General features: G+C 35.3%; 1 protein-coding gene across 4 annotated transcripts in view; it reads right to left on the bottom strand.

Moving 5' to 3' along the window:
- Positions 1-1,522: 1,522 nt before the first annotated feature.
- The window catches only part of GABRG1 (gamma-aminobutyric acid type A receptor subunit gamma1), a 58,242-nt gene continuing 38,379 nt past the window's right edge, over positions 1,523-21,385 (bottom strand). For 3 of the 4 annotated variants that reach the window (XM_030270995.4, XM_072928137.1, XM_072928139.1), the window contains 5 exons: positions 19,480-19,562; positions 18,332-18,469; positions 18,051-18,203; positions 15,610-15,821; positions 1,523-10,787 (listed from right to left, as the gene is read on the bottom strand). In XM_030270995.4, the coding sequence (XP_030126855.1) occupies positions 10,509-10,787; positions 15,610-15,821; positions 18,051-18,203; positions 18,332-18,469; positions 19,480-19,562 (865 nt within the window). In that variant the 3' untranslated portion in view covers positions 1,523-10,508. Of the gene's footprint in view, positions 10,788-15,448; positions 15,472-15,609; positions 15,822-18,050; positions 18,204-18,331; positions 18,470-19,479; positions 19,563-21,385 lie in introns of all 4 variants that reach the window. The other variant, XM_072928138.1, reaches the window with a different exon arrangement.

Here is a 21,385-nt window from a genome sequence, read left to right on the forward strand (position 1 = left end):
TGAGAGGGAATGCAGAAAGGTTTATGTAATGCTTTGAAAAGTTCTGTCATTCTGAAAAGCAGTCATTTCTTTTAACTAGGATTTTTTAATATCCACAGGTTTCATTTATACACTTTGAGTTCCTAATATATTGTTTAGAAGACCTCTTTAACTTCTACTGTGGATATTATTAGCAAATAATAAAATTGGGTATTACTAAGAAATATTTATTTATTATGACATTTGTTTACTAATTCTTACAAAGTAAAAGGTTAATTTAGATATTATTAAGGTGAAGTAGTTGGGAAGTCTTAAAATTAACTTTCTTGTTCTGGCTCTGCTACGACATTTAGTAATTTCAGTCAGCAAGGCTTGTGTCACCCCAAATCATAGTAGTCTCAGTACGGTAGAAAATAATACATTTTGACTTTTCCATGAGAAATGAAGTGATTTTAGCTCCTTACAGGCACATGTATCTGAAATTCACCCCATTGACAATAATACTGAAAAATGTTTACCTTAAAAATACAGATGACAGATTTTGATTTGAAGTCTGTACATAAAGGCTTTGCCTAATTCCTTCATTCATCAACAGTACTGTGGAAGCTAGAGGCTTGATTCTTTTGACCTAAAAAGCTATTCAAAGTATTTTGAACTCAGAGGTTTGCTGTTATGAAATACCACAGTTCTTTTCACTGTACATACATCGGACAAGACATCAACAATCTTAAAGAAAAATATATTAATTTAAGCAAGCTATCAAGACATGATACTGGAGGTAGTTACCAGGGAAAAAAGAACATAAAATGCTAAAGGAACTGTAGGGACCCTTAAATTTAATCTGAAAAGGATGTGAAAGAGACTGCAGATATCTGTGGCATTTTCCAGAACTACCAGAGACTTTAAACATCTTTGACTCCTTTCCCACGATTTTTACACTGACTGAATCCCTCTTTCACCACCTTTCCACAGTCAGTTTAGAATGCATTAGAAATATTTCCTGGGACTGACTACATGAGGAAGATGACACAGGCAGGTCCTGTGAACAATGAGGAGTGATTTGCCCCTGGATATTTGCTTCAGCATGAGCCCTGCTCCTTGACCTGAAGCACATCTAATAAAGCATTACAACTTTTCCTAAAATGACAGAACAAAGAAGAGGGAGACACACATCATGGCCATGAGGGATTCTGGAATGGGAGAGTGGTATTAGCCAAGCACCAGTGCTGGCCAAAGTGAAAGGGCTGTGTGGGAGAGTAGGAACACTCCTCCTGGCAGTTACAAGCAGGACATACTTATCAGCTATAAAACTGGTCCCAAATAAAATGGTTGATAAAACTGGATTTTAGTTCCAGAGCTTTATTTCTATTACATGACTGGTGTTGTTCCTACATTATTATCAAAGGAAGGAAAGAGAAGCAAATAAAGGATTGTTGTATATCAGAGCAGTGTGTAAAACTGTTTCCACCAGAATGACCATTGTCATAATTGTCTTAAAGAAAAAAGAATGCATGGCATATAGAAAATAAATAGCATAAGAAAGTAAGTACCCAGGCACTATTTATTTTTTCACAGTGTAACTAATCAACTTCACAGCAGATACAGTATAAACAAGTGCATTACAACTTCGTCACAAAATTCAGTGTTGAAACTCTCTTGATTCCTATCAATTTAAGAGACATCAGAATACAAACATCTACTCATTTTGCACAGAACACGTTATTCAATGGTGGGGCATAATTTTTTTTTTTTTTTACGACTATGGCTTTCAGAATTTTACATTTAGAAGATTACAGATTACATTGCAGTAACATCTGTATGAACCATGCACCAGGGTGCAAGCACATTTCCTTTCAATGCACAAGGACTAGTGCAACATTTATATGACAATTCAATAGACATTAACATTCACGGTAGAGTTATGAACCATAAAACCTATCCTTCAAACCACTGTTAGTCTTCTGATAAAAGGTTTCTGAGATTTTTTTCTCTAGAGGTCCTTATAATCCAACTCTTTCTCATAACATTACTTCAGAATTTGTTTCCAAAGCCTTGTGCCTTCAAGCCCCTTCTGATAATGAGGGCCATAAACATCTCCTTTCTGAGCTTATTATTAGTGTTCTTGTTACCAGTCTCAACGTCTCATTTGCACTTCCATAAAATCAGCTTTTAGCAGCTGAGATACTGCATGAGCTATGCTGCTGAAAACAAAAGAAAACCAAGCAACCATAGGATGAAATCTGTCTCTTTGCTTTCCCATCTCCCCACATGTCAACAAAATTTTAAAAAAAAAAAGAAAGAAAATTCCCCCAAAGGCTACAAAATTCTAGCCTTGAACCATAATTGAACTTTCTGCACTATTCTATAGCAATCTAATTTATTTCAAACACTCAGTGATGCCTAGTTACTATTTTTGAAGTACTTGAAGCTGAATGCTCAAGGGATAATTTTTAGAAAGGGCTAAACTTCTGAAAAGCGATTTTTTTTCTTTCATGTCTTAAACCGCACATCAGAAAATAAGGTATCCAAAATCTAAGAGTATACTAAAAAATGCAAAATTCTGAGTCGATCTTTTACCATGATATCAACAGAGATCTGAAAACAGAGAGCAGAATCCATCTATTCTGCAAATGCAGAAATAAATGAGGAAATTTGCTCCACATCTGCTCCAAATAGGTATGAAAATCTACTATCCACCTAGATGGTATTTTCATATTTACCTTTAGTGATACCATTGCCTATCTCTTCTCTCTTTCTTCTTCAGTAAAAAGAAGTAAAATTAAAAATTAATCAAGACCCATCAAACAAAAACCCATAATTATTTTAAGCTTCTGAACTACTCCTACATTCCAAATGTACAAATCTTAAATGGGGTTTTTTAATGACCTTTTTGGTCACATTTAAAATATAAATTGTATTGGCAGGAGAAAGCTTGTTAAAATGAAAATCAGAAACTGATGTATACGTTCTTATATCTTGCTTTCCAGTCTACATATATATATATATATATATGTTGTTGCCATTGCCAATGTAATTTCTGTAATGCCCATTGTAGCTGTACATGGGATTTAGCCAAGAGCATCATCTGCTTATCACCTCTGAAGTCTTCTGGTTCAGCCATGCTCATTAATAGTATTGTCAAATATAAAAATTATTATATCAGTGTTTCATTGTAACCCAGCAGACAGACTTTTTCAAAACTGAAAAGCAAGTAAAACTCAATTTAATACCTGAAAATGCTTTAGTTTTGGTATTGCACACAAAAGATTATGGCATTTTAAGAGAGGCTGAAGAAGCCATGGCTTAATCACATTGAAAGACTGTGAGGATGCCTTGATGTTTCCAGGTAATTGAATATAATAATGGATTAATACATTCCATGTATTATACTGGAAAAGTGCCAAATAACTAAATAGAACTGTAAATATCAGCATAATAATAAAATAATAAAATAATAATAAAAATAATAGCAATGATAATAAAAATAAAAATAATACCCCAACTAAGGATATTTTTGGAAGGAAAACTGAAACGGAAGAATAAATTTGCTTCAGTATCACCTACTTTATATATAAACTTTAGAAGCAGCACAGAGAATTATAGCATTTATCTTATATTCCATATTTCTTACAATAAGTTATCCACAAGGGCATTAATAAATAACTTTAAAAGGAACACTGATGCATAATATTGCAACATTGACCATTGGTGCCAAAACGCTATCAAATTAAATGAATAGTATAAATATTCACTTAGGTAGTTAAAAATATCATCATTTTTTTAAAATATTGAATAAAAACCAAGGATGTACTAGTAAGAAGCGAAGTCTGAGTAACTGAAACATTATGTGAACTATAGATGGCAAGAAAGATATTTGGATTATTGTGCATTTGAATACTGTACCCTCAATATGGTTAATACTGAGACACATCATAAATCAACAAATGTTATCAGACCATAAACTGCAATTGTTTATGAAACTTTCATGCAGGGAAATACAAATTATAGCAGTATTATGCTTGGATAAATTAAGTAAAAGTATTCAATTTTTTAAATATAGAAATCACCATGGGACTACCAGATTCTGAAGTATAATCTATAGCAATTTAAAATCTAATTAAAGGTATCCCAACACAACTCTTCATGTTCAGACAAAGTGTCCAAGAGTTTGTAGTGGGCAACAGTGGGAAATACAAAAGATACTGTGAAGACTAACAAACCATTAGGATTTTTTTCAGTGACTTAAGTGTGAACACAGATTATATATTAATACTGGGCCTATGAATATGCAAATTTCCATATTTATCCTTCTTGGGAAATCTGAACTATAGGGCAAGTGCTTTCTTTTCTACTGCTCTTAGACCATTGTTGGCAGATGGACTAACATGTCTTCAGTGTTTAAAATGGTCATCACCTCTTTTCTGAATATTTCACAAGCCAAAAGACTCCTATATACCATCTTCCTAAGGAAGAAAAACAATTCAAGGGGAAATATATATCTGTAGTAAAATGATGACTCATCCTCATTTTCCACCTACGGTAACAGTTTTGGATTTTGTTTTTAAATATCAAATTGGCAAAAGCAATACATTCTCTCTGGAGGCAGTGCTGGTCATTAACACTGCTGCCTTTAAACTCCTTCAACCTTCTCAGGTCTAAATGACGTAGGAATCCTAACGCCACCCCAGAGAGCCAGTCTGTCTCCTTAGCAGGATCAACTGAAAATCACTTTTCCAATGTTTGGCAGGAAGACATCTCCTACCTGCAGTGCCTGGACAAGGAAACTTCAAGAGGAAACTTTTCCTTCTGAATTCAGCAATGCTCAAACCCTGATGATAAAGACATTGTATGAAACACACAGAGAATTACTGCATGTTACCAGAAACACACAAAAGAATTACTTCCAACCCGAAAAATATTTTGAATCTCAGGTAGGCCTGCAGTGATGTATGGAAAAGTAGGTACTACAAAGGATTACAAAAGAGAAGCCTTATTACTGTGAGCAGAGTCTCATCCCTCTTGATCCTGTCAGTGGGACTCAGGCCCTGTTGTCAGTAGAAAAATTGTCCTCATTTGCACATGCCATACGCCTACCCTTCTGAACGTCTTTTCTTGACTAAGAAAAGTAACTGAGAAAGAACAAGGTAGAACAGTTTACAGGTTTTCTGTCCTACATCTCCCATGGCTCTCCTCACACATCTTAAGTGAGACTGATGTACCAAAAGCACAGTCTGCAGGCAGAGCAAGATTAGTCACAGAGAAGAGGAATAAGAATTTTACAGATTTTTTTTTTTCCTTAAAATACCATGACACTGTCACAGTTTTTTTCAGAATCAGCCTATTGCTGGTGAACAGGACCCAGCTAAGGTAGAAAGGGCTATATCATTTGGTCTCCTTCAGTTTTAGCCAATCTCCTGTCTCCAAGAGCCATCTAAGATTTCTGCTAAAGCTCTCTGGCTTTCTCAGTGAGGTTTACTAGTAAGTAAAATCAAAAGTTTATTTGCTGCATTTTCACTAGCATCATAACATCCAAAAACTAACTGTGACAGTCTCAGGCAGAAATGACCCTTCCTTTTAACCAGAAACCAACCTCCCTGGAGCATCCCAGCTATCTAGTTCATGTTTGGCATAATCACAATTCATCTTTCTCAATTCCTGATGGAAATAGGGGATGATAACTGAGTGCAGTCTGAGTCAAGTTTCTATTCCCAAATATTTTAGCCCTTGAGGGGATTAATAGCAATTTAGACTGGGTACTAGGCCTTTCCCAGTGCCTACTGCACTAATTAATAATCAATAATTTTAAAAATGCTTTTCTGTCAAATAATACATGGAGATTTAAAAAAAAAAAAGCTTTTTATCATTCAACCTGATCTCTGTTTTCTGTTCAACATTTCACCAGAACGTTCAAGATAATTTTCTATTGCTAATTCAGTCTGTAGTTACTGCATAGGAAATACAATATTTTCCTTTTTATTTAAAACATTAGAAATATTTCATTATATTGCAAGGAAATCAAGGGCATTATCACAAATACAACTGAGAAACCTATGAACTAAATATAAATCATTCAGATCCATGTAACTTGATTCTGGGATCACTGCCACCATCAATCTTTCCCTCATACCATTGTTTCCTTTCCTCCTACCAGTTTTCAGTGCAGATTCCCAACTGAATGAAAAATGCCCATCACAACAAGCCATCCTTCAGCCTCCAGATGCAAACTCCCACCACCTGTCTTAGAGAAAAACTTAGTCATAATCTTGTGTGTTCAATTAGATGATCCCACCCATCTGTGGGAAATATTAACTCTAACTAAGAGTAAAATAAAGATAATTTTTCACATTTTGTTTCATCTGGCAACAGAGCATTAGAATTACTGTTGCTGACTGAAATTAAGCAGAAACAAGAGATCACTGAAAAAACGAGGGCAGATCTATTCCTTTCCTCCACTTGAACCACTTTTGTAGGAAATCCATGGCATGAACCAATGCAAAAGCCTTTTCTACAGTCTGGACACTATTCTACCATTTCCTGTGAGTCAGTCTCCTCCTGAAGCACATTCATGAGGCATGTGGACATCCATTGAGCTTTTTTTAGGAACAGAAGCACAGTAATTCTTTCTGATTCCTGGCTTTGTATTTTTCAGATGTGGAATTCCCCATTAGTTTCTATCTTCTCCATCTATTATAATGACTAAAGAATACAATATTATTTCATATACATGAAAGATCACATTTAACATACAACTGAGAGCAACTACAATGAATTCTACAAAAATATTTATACTAACAGAAAAATGTATTTGCTATTTGCACTAGTTCTCAGCTATTTGGAAACAGTAGACATAAATTATGACTGATACAATTAAATCTAACATATCTTCCTTTAGGCAGATAGATATTTAAATCCAGACTCCTCCTATTCACTTTCAATTGTAAGGTGTTTGCAAATTACAAAGCACAGTTCATATATCAATTTTAAACAAATGTTCTACTACCATACCAAATAGAGAAGAGAAATTTATAAAAACACTGTTGAAGGTGATTCTCCTTCAAAGACTTACACAATCCTATATTTCTGAAAGCCAGAAAATTGGATAAGGTTAAAGTCTTTGAAACACAACAACATGTGAATATTAAATATATTACCCAGAGTTCATGCTTTGGTCGCACTGCCACTACATAAAACAGATTTATTCAGACGCAGAAGACATGCACTAAAGATCAGTGGGGTACAATCATAGACAGAACCTTACTAAAAAATAACACGCTGATCTGTATTCACTAATAAAACAGACAACTGGTAAACACTAATACAGAAATATCAAGGAAAAGTATCTTTTTTGAAAAATACATTTCAAGAGAAGCCAAAGATAGGTGCAGTATAAAACAGTTTTCCCAGAATTTTTGTCCCTCTCTGCCTTTACAGCAATTTCTCCTCTTATGTCCCTCTCTTTCAATGAGAAAATCTCTTATTGAAAAGGCTCTGGCTCACATCCTTAATGTTCAATTATTTGAGCTACTGAACACTCATTATTGAAATTAGTGCAAATTAAGCATGTGTTAATGGCATCGATTCATGATAGCATCACTCTTAATGACAGTACATAAGAACACCCTTTTCTGAATTCTGGTTTAATAACAGTAGTAATTAGGAATATGGTTAAGTGTGTGCTTATGCAGTAATGGTCAGCATAATATGACTCCCAAAAAATGTGATCCCAGCTAGGAGTAAACAAACTTTTTACCTAGGTAAGTTTGAAAAATTATCGCAGCATCTAACTCCATTCAATTATACTGTCTGGTTTTTGTCATTTTAAAAAGTATCACTTAGATTTCTTGAAATCAAGTGTTTACATGCAAATTATAAAAACAAATCATAGGACTAAAATAATCCATTTATTACATACATTTCACTGCAATTGCATTCCTATTTGCACTCACAGTACTATGAGAAACTAAAATTATTTCATCAGAAGCAAATGAAGTACACAGAAAAGTTTGTCAACAGACAGAAGCAAGTGTATCCATAAGCCAAACAGCCATAACACTCAATAGGTTTAATACTCCATTACATTGTTCCATAGAAATTAGAGATGAAAGACCTCTTATCCATCCCTTGCCAATTCTGAATGTTTTCTGTTCTCCAATTCAGTCACTGGAGGCTGATTGGCAACTGACAACCACATGAATAGAAAAAGCTAACTAGATGAGCCAGAGGAGAGCAGGCTGTGAAATTTGTATTTCCTCTTGTGAGGTGCCAAATTCTTTTAAGTTTCCTTTGTTTAAAGGTGAATTAATGAAACTCAGGAACTCACTAAATCTGGGCCTTGCATTGTACAGCAAGCTGACTGCTTTTCAAGCACATATCCAACGTACTGCTGAAGCCACCTTCATCCCTCCTACAGAGGAATGTTCAGCATGCTGTCAGAAAGCATCAACCTACATTATGGAATAAAAACTGACATGTTTCTTTTGGACTGAACACTATGAAATTGAGACTCTAAAAACCCAATAAATTATAGCAGATCAGTCTTAATGGTACTGCACTTCTATATTCAGTCCAACAGTAAGAGGAGCTGGTACTCAGAAAGGTCATACCACAAATAATGCCAGCCATACTCATCAGTCATACTCATCACCTGGGCTTTCTGCTCTCAAGAACTCTTGTATTTCATCAGCTAAATACTGAAATAAAGTTTTCATTAAAATTGGATTTCTGTCACACTTCCACTACAACTGCACATTCTCTATTAAACTTTGGGGCTCAACACTGGAATAACATTTCCTTTGAAATGTGTATTGTATATCATATCTTACTATGCCTGGTACCAACTAGACTATAAATACAGTAATTCTTTCTGAGAAATTCAGAGGAGGGAGCATATTCAACAGAAATATTGGGGGGAAAGGGGAGAGCCCTTAATGTAACATTTTCTATTCTTAGCTATTAATCATGTCTTTATCTTTAGCACTGAATATCCTTACCTACAGCCAAATACTAATCCCATTAATCCTCTTTAAAATCTGTAAGGTCTTCTGTGTAATGCCGACTTTTACTTAATGCACATATTAATTTTACAGTGATTTTTGCAAGCTCACTTGAGACCAGTTTCTTTTTAAGAAAGGAGAAAAGACTGCGTTTTTCCATAATGAAGACAATGGATTTAGAAATAGAAATTAGATATCAAATGCTGCCAGACAGCAATAGTCAACACCAAGAGGTCAATCCAGAAAGACTACTACTGAAGAATTTCTACCAAAGCTCTCACCACAGAAGGGATGAAGAACTGCTCCTATGATTTTGGGGGACATATCCCATCTTGGAGAAGATTCATCAATGCATAAGGATTATTTTAACTGCCCCTCCATAACACATCTTTTCCATTAGAAACAAACAAACATCAAGAAGGTAATTACCCAGCAATCCATACCACACATTCAATACCTTAATCCACTTGGCTTAGGCTCAGTGAGAGGCATGTGCAGTAACAAATCAGATCTACAAAACCATGCTGTGTGCAAAGGGGAGCAGACCACACACTGCACATTTAGGACTGGGGCTTTAACACAGTGATGTGAGTACAATGAATACAGCACTGTTACAGGTCTTCCAAATTCTGCTGATACAAATTCTTCCAAATGTAGGGTTATGACTTTTTCTCCAACACTGCGTATGTGAAGATCATTACACTTAATGGCCAGAATCGGGGCCAACATCAGTCTGCTTTCTACTAAATGAGCAGGCAATGGCAGCTGGATAAGAATTTCTGGAAGTTGTAGACCTCTTGGACAACTTTGGCGAACTCACAAAAATGAAGTAACAGGAAATGGAGCACAGATAAAAATGTAATCTAAGGTTGAAAGCCAAAAGTCTCCATACATGGTCAGAATAAGACAATCTCAGAATTATCCTTGGTTGTTTTGATATATCCATTACTTGCTGCTCTTATATCTGCATTCTGTATAAATCTGAATTGATTAATTATCATCTAATCACACTTTTTAACATACTGGAGAGAACAAATGGCTGAAAAGAGAAATGTTACATTTCAACTTTTCAAAATTAGGGATTAATAAAATCATCACCTTAAGGATGAAATGGATGAGAGTAACTAATCCCATTTAATTAAGGCTTTCTTTGTAAAGGTGTAAGAGATGCTACAAAATCCTTCTGCATTGTCATTTAGAATTAAAATTGAGAGCTTATGTAGGATAGTTCAGTTAAATAGCATAGCCTCTGATTTTGCATTTTCTTAGAGCTGGAAAAAGATGTATGTATGTGTGTGCAAGAACGATAAATCTTAGGGGTATTTATTTTAAAATGTTCTCTTCAAAAATACCAGTATCAGTTCTACAGCTGATCACAAGAGGGAGACTACATCATCAAATTTCCTCTCATTGTTTCAAATTTTTAAAGCATACAAAAAATTTGAGTATTTTGGACCAGCTCTAATCTTTGCTCAGTTAAAATATTAATGACTATTCAATTAGTACTTTTTTCTGAGTTTGTCAAACCTATGAAATTTACAGATAAAGATAGCCAATCCAGTAAACAAGATTGAACAATGCAAAGGCAGTTGGAAAGAAGATTCGAGAATAGGAGTCAATTTTTGCTATACGGATGTGTATTCTTCCTTCTCGCCAAGATCCTGTGCGGCAGTCTTCAAAACAACAAAAGAAACTAGCACAGTCTTTTCCTTCTAGGCACTCATATCCATAATCATCATCACGTTCAGGGAGATGATTAATGTTATTAATTGGAATTAGTGTTGATCCAGGTCGAACAGCAATTGCAGGTGGTTTCTTAAAAAAAAAAAAAAAAAAAAAAAAAAAAAGGAAATATAGTTTTGTGTGTTTTAATACTCATTTTAAATCATTTCATAGGCTTTCCCTGGCAATATAATCACCTTCAGCACAAAATAGAGAAATTCTTATATTAAAGAAAACAGTTTGGAGAGCTTAGAAAATTATGAACTGCATGTAATTAGCCCATGCAAGCAAAAGATCATGAACTACTTTCACCTGCCACAGTGAAAATTGGGTTGTGCTGGGATTTGGGAATAGTAGATAATTAGTTACACAGACAGGGTTAGCTGATCCCATCTACACAACACAGACAAACATTTTAAAGTCAGTCACTTCTTGACAACTGGGTCACAACCAAGTCCACAAGCAGGCTGTAATCACCACTAACAAAGGAATGATGGTCCTCCCATCTTTTGGAGCCTTTAGGAGACTAGATGTGTTTCTCGAAGCTACATTTTCACAATAATAAAAAGGGTCTAGCACAGCATCACTGGTGAAGTTTAACAGACTTAAACATGTAAGGCCAGGCTACTCCATCTAACCCTCAGATGTTAAATCTCTAAATAATGCACCCTCCCTTTAGAATCCAAGACATGACTCCTTATGGGAATGCCACTCAAATCACTGATTAATTCAGTGCTTAATTCTTACTTTCACTTTCTGCGGACATAAAAACCTTCTTGTATCTGATAAAAACTCAGTGTAATATGTTATTATTCTCATTGAAAAAAATCTGGGTGGTTTATTGCCTAGTATGTATAGTGTCTGCTATTCCCTTACTTGTGACTTTTGTGTTTCCACCTTCCTTTTACTTACACTTACACAACCCACCTCTTCCCCTTTTACTTCTTTGTTTCTCCATAGTTTTATAATCATCATTCTTATTTTCCTGATTGTTTCAAAATATACCCTCTTTCTTCATCTGTCCTTTATATTCTCTTTCTAAATCTCACAGCTGTTTTAAACTATTCCATAATCCTCTTTCAACATACTCGACCCCATCCCACATCTGGCATCTCTTCTAAGATCTTCAGACCAAAGAGAAGGGTTACATTAACCCTACTCTTATATTGTGTTCTCTCTTTTCTACATTCTTCATATTTTTTCTTGTAAGGGCATAAAACAGCAGGAAAGGAAGCAGTGAGAAAATCTAATATTAACCAATTATATATGATAGACAATGAAAACTCATGAAAAAAATATGGAAAGTGGGAAGCCAGCATCTAGTTTCTTGTTATGCTTTAAAGTCCTCTTGTCCCACTTCCTGGGAATAACTTTGGCCAGTACACAGACCTCTATACATTGTTAAGGTGACATTCTTTTGCTTCAGGGACCTTTTACCCAATATCCCAAGGGATGGTGTTAATGCAGTGCAATATCCACCATGTTTTCAAATAGCTTTATTTAATAAGTGTCTCTACCAGAGAGAGTTTCACACAGACTGCTGTTTCAAAACTTATTATACATGATGACTTAGGGAGCTAATTATCATCCTGAAGGACCTCATTATTCTTTTCAGTTATGATAAAATCCTGACAATACTAAGAAACAGGAGTTACATGCTTCTATCCTAATTTGAGGCATTGCAAAGAGGGCTTATTTTTATAAAACATGAAAAATAAGTTCATTTATTTTTTGAAATTATAAAAAGTCTTTATTCTGCTGCAGATAAACAGGGAAAGATGGCTATTTCTGATTCACACCTACGTTGCTTTTACAAAAATTTCCTCACTTTTGGTTTGGCCCATGTAAAATTTATGGCATGGATTTCTTCTACTAGTGGGGTAAAACAGGAATCCTCCACACAGAAACACCATGGGAGAAGGAAAAAATTATAGTATTGCTTTCCACTGTTCACATCACCAGCACAGACTGGAGGTAGCTACTGCATTACAAGTTTGAAGAGGTGGCTGGAGAGAGGCAGACACAGTCATCCTGTAGGCTTAACTACCTACAGGGAATACATAAAATGTGTGTAAGAGGCAATGTGAGGGAAAAGAGGAAAAAAGACCAACACCTCACAAGAAAATGCCTTTATATAAATTGGAAGAAACTGAAAAAAACCAAAACAAAACAACAAAACACCCACATCATGTAGATACAGAAATACATGCTGATTTTTTATGGATATGCCTACTGAAATTGTAGATAAAACAGCATGTATTGTGAGATCATTTATAATACACCCTGATAGGATCAAACCCAATTATTCTGCAATAGCACTAATCCAAGTACAAAAGAAAGTCATTGTCTGTGGAGATCATGGCACAGGTGATACATTCATTTCAGGTAAATTATGATCAGAACAAGATCCACAACTAATTAAGTTTAATCTTTCCTGCCCAAACTCATTATCCTTACTAATGTGGATTTGCATAAGCCAATTCATACTACCTTTCTTGAATGAGGCCAGCACATATTTTCTAAGATAAAAATTCTGTAATCACTTGCAAAAATCTTGCAATTTTTTTCCACAAGATCATTTATTGTGGCTTACTGGCATCAGTTCCTGGAATAGTAACCCATTCATTACATTTTGCAGTAGAAATAGAACTATGCAAGGCAAGTTTCCCAAGGAAAAAAATCACTTGTAAATGAGCTTTCAGAAGAAATTAAACTGAATTTTAAAATTAAACTGTTTTTTTGAGTTACATATCCATAACTACAAGTCAAAAAGAACTAATAGAAGTCTGTGACAAAAATATAGGGGAAGAAGAAAAGGGAAAAAAAAAAAAGAAAAAAGAAAATTATTTGTTTGTAATCGTATGACTTCTTATTAACTAATTAGATGCCTTCTTTATTTATTTGGAGCAAGAAAAGTCACAGCTTTTCATAAAACATCACCAGGAAAACTGTTATGAAATTAGAATCCTTGCATCTAAGTATATTAAATTTAATTTTCCCTTTTTTTTGTGCAATCTCTTTTTTTGTACGATCTTTTAGCTGTAATATGTTTAAATAATTCTGTGCAAAAAGACTTCTTTTTTCAACTTCTTAGAAATAAAAAGCATTGTTTAAGAGCCCAGTAAAACACAAATAAACAGTATTTTAGTATTATATTGCTAATTTTAATCTTAGTGCAAATTCCAACTATTTATTCAGTAAGTTTCATAGTTTCTATCTCATAATTATTCTGCATTTAAAATTTTCATATGCACTGAAAATCTCAAAGCACTTGGCAGATTATTGCACATATGGTTGATGTGTGAACAGATTCTGCAAAGTGGCATTATTTCATTCAATAGAGCATACTTGCAAACTACTTCAGTGTCTTTTGAGTTGTCAGCAGCTGATCTTTAATATCTGCCTGGTTTGAATACAGAAGTACATCCTGATATCTTTGCCTTCTCTGGGCTGTGCATGCCAAGAGCAGATCTATCAGCACCCTGCTCACCAAGCATTGTTGAGAACTCATTGCAGCAGCAACCTGAAATTGAATCTGCTGTGCTGACACTGGGATTCCCCCACATCCTCTGTTACCTTTTACCCTCATAACTCAGGTGTCCCCTTGCCAAACCTGCGTTCTGCCCCTTCTGTCATGCCCACATTTGTTTCTACCACTAACAGGAAGCAGGTTTGAGCTTTCCATTTTCCAGTTTTCCTGACTGTGCAGGATTCTCTGAGTCAGAGAGTCTTGGTCAGAGTGATGTCTGACCAAGGCACCACAGAGAAGTATTAACACGTCACCACTAGCTTTGTCCTAAATGCACAGCTGATCCCCTTGGAGAAGCTCACCAGGTGAATCCTAAGGGTTCTCCTTTCCCTGGAATCAAGCCCCAACAGCCTCACAGTGCCCCCGTAAGAGAGAGGCCCACAGCAGTGCTGCTCAGAATGGGTGCCCTGGTTCTTGCTGAGATGAGTTGCAGAATGGATATGGTTCATAACAGGATTTCTGCACTTCCATAACTGCAATTACTTCTGTAATTTCATATCAATTTCTGTTCCACCTCATACAAAGCTGGTATACAGCCTTCATCCAGAAAAGGCAACTGGTATTATGGTTTGGGTATGCTTCTGCATCTTTTGATGAGATGATTTGGAAAGGGGCTTTATAACATTTTCCTTTCTCTTATTTTCTCCAATGTTTTCTTACTTTGCACACTACATTTAAATATTTGAACTGACTTCCAACAATAAATTCATTGGAAATTGTAGTATTCTTACTACACAAACAGAAAGACTCTTAAAATTGAATAATACTTGATCCTGAGATGTGTGGAGGTTTACCATAAAAACATCAACTTGTAAAAGCAGAAGGTTAATTTAACCAGAAAGAAACACGGAAGCCAATTTAGAAAAGAGTTAAGATAGAATTTCTGTAGTGAGATGCAGAATACTGGCCAATAATAAGCATTTTTTCCTTTGCAAAGTTTTGTAAGACTTAAGTTAGATGATGCAGATCCAAAGAAATCCTCATACCTTCAATCCATGCACATTATCTTTACTGCTACAGTTTTAGCTGTGGTTCTCTGCCAGGTGCTGTTTTCAGAAGCACTGTGCCCCTACAGAACCATCTCCACGGGCACGCACTTCATGGGCAGTTCTAGAAGTACCAAGGACATGGAATATTATATCAAACCACTCTCCACCCTAGGCTCATGTGTCCTCATTCATATATGTGAAATCATCTAAACCCTTTGATCACTACTTGTACTTACACAAAATTAGTACAAGCTCCCAACTGCAGAAAAAACAAAAAAAGAAATATTAGTGCTAATTATCTTTGAACATTAGCTTTTCTGCTTAAGAGGCAGTCATTCAAAATGAATACTAAAATAAAAACCACTCTATTTTTTTTTTCTTGTTTGACTAAACTTACTGATGGCTTAGATTTTGCCTTCTTTTCTTTTCCTTTGTCCCCTTTTCTGTTGCTGGTAAAGTAATGTAAGGTGCCATATTCCATCAAGGCAGCAAACACAAAAATAAAGCAAACTGAAACAAAAAGGTCCATTGCTGTCACATAGGAAACCTTTGGGAGTGACTTCCTAGCAATTGTACTCAGCGTTGTCATGGTCAGCACTGTTGTGATCCCTGTAAAAAAAAAAAAAAAAAAAAGACAGAAAGAGGGAAATGTATAGGTAATCAAATCATATTGTGACCAAAAAAGATAATCATGTTAGCTCTTAATTAATTGATGAGCCATATAAGTATTGACCCACAGGAGGGGTCAGTGGGTTCGCCACTGATTACATCCACATACATTGGTGCTATGGCAAGGAGCCATCCCTATGGATCTCCATGGGATCATAGAGAAAGCAGCACATTTCACCTTCCCTTTAAATCCCTCCTATTTTCAACACACACTGAACAAACAATGACACTAAGTTTGTGAAATTTTATAAATCTGACATGAAACTTACACATAAATACAGTAGAAAAACAGGTACAAATAAGCATACAAATTTTATAAACACAAGGAAGGCCCTTCGCGCGAATTATTAAAATGGTAAAACGATGCATTCAGAAATAAAAAATGTATTATTTATCAATGATTGCAAGCTTTTGGTAAACAAAAGAAAAATGAATAATGTTTCAAATTGTCTGTGTCTGAAGAAGATGTAAAAGATCAAATTTGATGACATTCACGGCTTTCTGGTCTCATTGTCTAAGTTACCAGATACGCTCTCAACACTGTATCTTAAGCAATAGAAAATGTTTTCCTTGATTCACTTACATACAAGCTAATTAAAAGAAAAAATTTGCCTTAATAGCCATGTGTTCAAAATCTCAACTATACCACTTTTCATTAGTTTAGCATTTATAAGGTGTTAACATTTTCTTCTATTTGATGCTTCAGGGAGATGCAAATTCATTTACATAGTAGCCCAAAATTAAAGTGTGACCTTTTGTTTGAAAAGCAATACTTGAATACACAAATAAATTGTTATTTACATGCACAAGATTAATAAAAACAAAAACAACCAACCAAAACAACTAGGAATCTACAATGATGTTCAATGATTAGTCAGTCACAGAAATCTGATGACATTTCTGCATCAAGGTCTAAAACTGTCAAAAGTCATTTTCACTTATTTATTTGAGATTTCAGACTCTCTTCACTAAATTTTGCAGCACTTTCAAATAACATAAAGTTAGGATCCAAGACTGAGATTTTCTTCCCTTGCCTTTTCATTAGGATACTGAGCCATGCTCATTCTTGCTTATCTTCTCTCTTAACTCATTAATCTGGCAGGCTTGCTGGTAGTACAAGTGCAGTGGGAAAGGCAGGGAGCTAAATTATGGGCTCATGCTTCTGGTAGCAAATGATCTTGTAGGATGGGAATGGTGTAGGGTGGGAACAATACAACTGATGAGGAAAATTAACTCACGTCTCTAACTTCCTAAGATACAACTCTCAGCTCTTGACCTTTCCCCCAGAATAGGTCAGACTGCTGTCACTAGTTCTTCTATAAGCATCTGTCCCTGCTAAGCTCGAAGCTGCGTCCTGTGCACTCCGTGTACCTGTTTATCAGGCTTCATGTGGGGACTACAGCTTTCCTCCAGGGCAGCACATGAATCCTAAATAGTCAAACTTAGCAGACTGACACCATGCTAAACAGGTCAGCCAAGATGACACTAACACAGAATTTGTATTAGAACACAGAAGCTAACACAGAATCTTTGTATTTGAACTTGCAACCCACTTGAGTACTGTCTGTAATAAAAACAGGGGTTTTTGTGAATTATAGGCGTAACTTCTTGAAGTGCAAATTTGGTTGCAAATTTTATATCATATCCTGGGTATTAAAGAATAATTGAATCATTCTACTAAAAAAAAGCCAAACAAACAACCCCCCAAACACAAACAAACAAACACAAACCAACCAAAAAACAATGCAAACAACACAAAAGCCCAACAAAAAAACTAAACCGGATTTTCTCCATTTTTGGTTATGTAGTATGACTTAATTTGTTCCATGATGCTAAGTCTCAGACTAATAACAGACACATGACAGTCCCTGGAAATTATAAAAAACACCATACAGAAATAAAAATGTTTTTATGTGAACAACAGCAGACCCACAAGACTTCAGGATTTCCACGCTCAGCATTGCTTCGTTAAACTGCCGTTTAAGGAAGCAACTACAACTACTGCAACTACAGCAGGATTCTCCTACTCCCAGTGTTGCAGTTCAGGAGAGAAAATGACCAGTCATCACAATCTGAAGGGGAATAAACTGTGGTTAATTTACTCCCTGATGCACATTTGTATTCCTTGAGAGTACCAGATCATTCAAGTCTGAAAAAAGACGTTCTTACCCAGAGAAGTCCTTGCAGGAACTGCATCCTTATTGATCCAAAATGACACCCATGAAAGAACAACTGTGAGTATACAAGGAATGTATGTCTGAATAGTAAAATATCCCATACGTCTGCTGAGGTCAAAGAATATTGTCATAATAATATAATCACCTAAAAAATTAAGAGAAAGAATAAAAAATATTTAGATGACATCTAATACGGTTTTCAGTTGTATCTTCATCTGTTAGTCTCGATCTAGATAGATATTGCACAAAATAAAACTCAACACTTTGCCTTACCAGACAAGGTATGAGAAATTTCAGTTGTATTTCGTAGCCCCACAAATGCAAACTGATACAATCTCCAGTATTTTGGATCTGCCACTTCAACAGATGTTTTCTTCCATTTGTATTCAATTTCATTTCTGGGATATCCATCTAGAATGAAACAAAACAAACCAAACATTCAGCCATAGAATGTACCAAAGAATGTTTTCTGATCTCTGAAGTTACTCATAAACTAAATCAGGGCTGTACATACAGTGCATCGGACACAATCTATGGTTCTTCTGACACACTTAAAATTTAACCACAAAATAAATGGCCTCAATTTTAAGCCTAGGTAAATGTAAGCTCAATCAAAAACTGTGTAAATACAAATGTTTAGAAAATATCTAAGTAGTATTCTCAAACTCCAGTTAAAAAAACTGGCTCAGAATCATCACTATTAAAACATAAATGTCATTACATTTTTGTTAAATTATCAAAAAGAGCTTAGAAGTACAGACATTGTGCAAACAAAGTACAAAACTACTGGGCACGGCACTTCGTTCTATGGTTTAGTTGAGAAGTTGGTGTTCAGCCTGGACAAGTTCAAGTCAGTTGGGCTTGATGATACTGGAGTTTTTCTCCAACCTTAATGATTGTATGATTACAATAGCACAATTGCCTAGGAATTTATTTTTTTTTAAACATAATTTGCATCAAAAAATAGAACCTGAAGGTTGTGGTTTTGCTCATATAAACTAAGTCCCATTGAAAGGAAAAGGACTTATTGTTATGATTCAGCATTTACAGCAGCAAGTTGAAGAAGACATATCTTATTTTTCCTTTTAAGTATATCATATGAAACTAATTCAAAGTTGTCAAGTCTTGCAGGCATAAGAAAATAAAGTTTTTCCAGGACAGTGCATTTCCATTAATTGGATTAGGCACTGTATTAGAAACCTAAGCAAAAAGACAATTTTTAAAGTCACAAAAAATACAAGTGATTAAAGTCATTCATTAGTTTATTAAATAATGCAATAAATCTAGTCAAAACATGAATGGTCAGTACTTTCTTTTGCCACAAGGCTTTAAAAAGTAAACATTTGCTCTCCTGATGCCAAAAATTTAAGTACATTTAAAGCCTGAATGTAAAGAGGACAAAAAAGTGTTCTACCACATACAGCTTGAAAACTCCAGAGGACAGGAGTGTTCATCCATAGGAAAATTATGAAGCTGAAGATAACATTCAGCATTAATTGTCAACCTAATTAGAAAAGGAAGGTGAAAAAAAAAAAAAAAGAAACTAAGTTATATTCAAGAATTCAGACACTTCAAACTACATAGTAAAGAACATGCACAGAAATAAATTTTGTCAATTAATGGATATTATGAATAGCCTCCTGGGTATCAGAAAAACAACACCCAGCATTAGCACCAAAGAACAAAACAGGAATTATCAGTGGATGCAACTTGAGGATCTCTGTTGTTTCAATTGGTATTTCTAGTCATTTCCAAAATTTCAATTGATCTGGGGGCACTTCTCAGCTCTACAAAAAAATAGGGGATAAAAATTAGGGTCTGAAGACAGGGGAAGGAGAGGAGCTTATGACAGCATAAAAAGGAAGTTTTTGCAGAACACACTTATCAAGTCAAATTGCATTTGGCATCGTTGTGTCTGGTGGTTTTACATAAGAGAAAAATCTTGGGGCACATTGCACTTGCTCTATACTCATGGAAGCAGTTCTGCTGAAAACAGTATTTGGATATGAAAAAGCAAACTATGTTTCTCCCTATTTAATGTCTAAGACATTCAAATAATTGACAACTTATAAAAATTTTAGAACTGATTTAAGACTCATAAATCACTTTCTGCATTTGAAAATGCTATCACAGATTTCCACAGGACGTCCAAGCAATAAGTGCAAAACCCAGTTCTGCTATCTTTTACTAGTAAGCCAAAGGAAGGGGCTAGACTTCAAACTGACTTCTTTGCATTTAAAATACCTCCTCCTTTGTTGGCAACACTGTATAGAAAGGCAGAATGTCTTCCAAAATCAGCTCTAAAAATTGCCCTTGCATACCTGACTGTGTGCAATGCTTGCATATTAGACAAGAGATAGGAAAATACTCTGAGACATGCTGCCAGATAGTTTTACAAGTCTCTGAACAAAGTATTTATTCTACACAAACTGCCACTATGACCTGACAAAAGGTTTATAAGGAAAAGTGCACTTCTTAGCATACACTGTGGGAGAGAGGAAAAAAGACTTCTCCACACTTTCAAGCAGAATACTTGCATCGCTATGGAGATGCTTTTCAAATTTGTCAACTATGATCTATGCATTTATTGCATTTACTTTCCACTTTCAATTTTTGGATAGTTAAACATGCATAGAAAAAGAAAACAAGCTGAGCCTTGTGTTAAAGGCACCACAACTAGATATGGAATCACTGATGGTGCTATGGGCAGACAACGGGCCACCCCCAGAGGAGATTCTGTAAGGCTGGTTAACATTTTCACCACATCTGCCCCCTAAATTACTGACAAGGAAAGAGTGGTTATACAGGGGAGCCGATGAATCTGGAGCACTGTCAGATCATATTATTGTTCCTTCAATAAGCCTGATATGAACCTCTCAACGTTGTTTTACCTTAGGTCAAATTCAGGCCATATCCTCACCCGTACAGATGTTTGTGTATCGCAGTGCAGGGTGAAAGCCTGCTCTGCTGTTCAGTTACCAGCTCGTTGCACTTTATTTCTCATTCTCTGACACAGTAATTCACAGTAATTCTAACCTATTGCTCATGAGGGCTCACATGATTTTTTGCTTATATTTATTTCCTTCTGTTACTTTGAATCTCTTTAGAAGAATATTTTCATTGAAAATAAATGGACAATGAAAGGGTACAGTCCAAGTATGACTCTACAATTGCTAATTAGAAAAAAAAATTAGCATGTCAACAGAAGGGGCTCTCTAGAGATTTTCATAAACACCAACTGGCATAATAAGCCATTTAAAAAGTGCTCTTCAGAGATGTCTGTATGCTCTCAAATGATGCATACTAAGAAAAAATTCAAAGAGAATC

Source organism: Taeniopygia guttata, chromosome 4 (genome assembly GCF_048771995.1).
Source record: "Taeniopygia guttata chromosome 4, bTaeGut7.mat, whole genome shotgun sequence".
NCBI lineage: Eukaryota > Metazoa > Chordata > Aves > Passeriformes > Estrildidae > Taeniopygia > Taeniopygia guttata.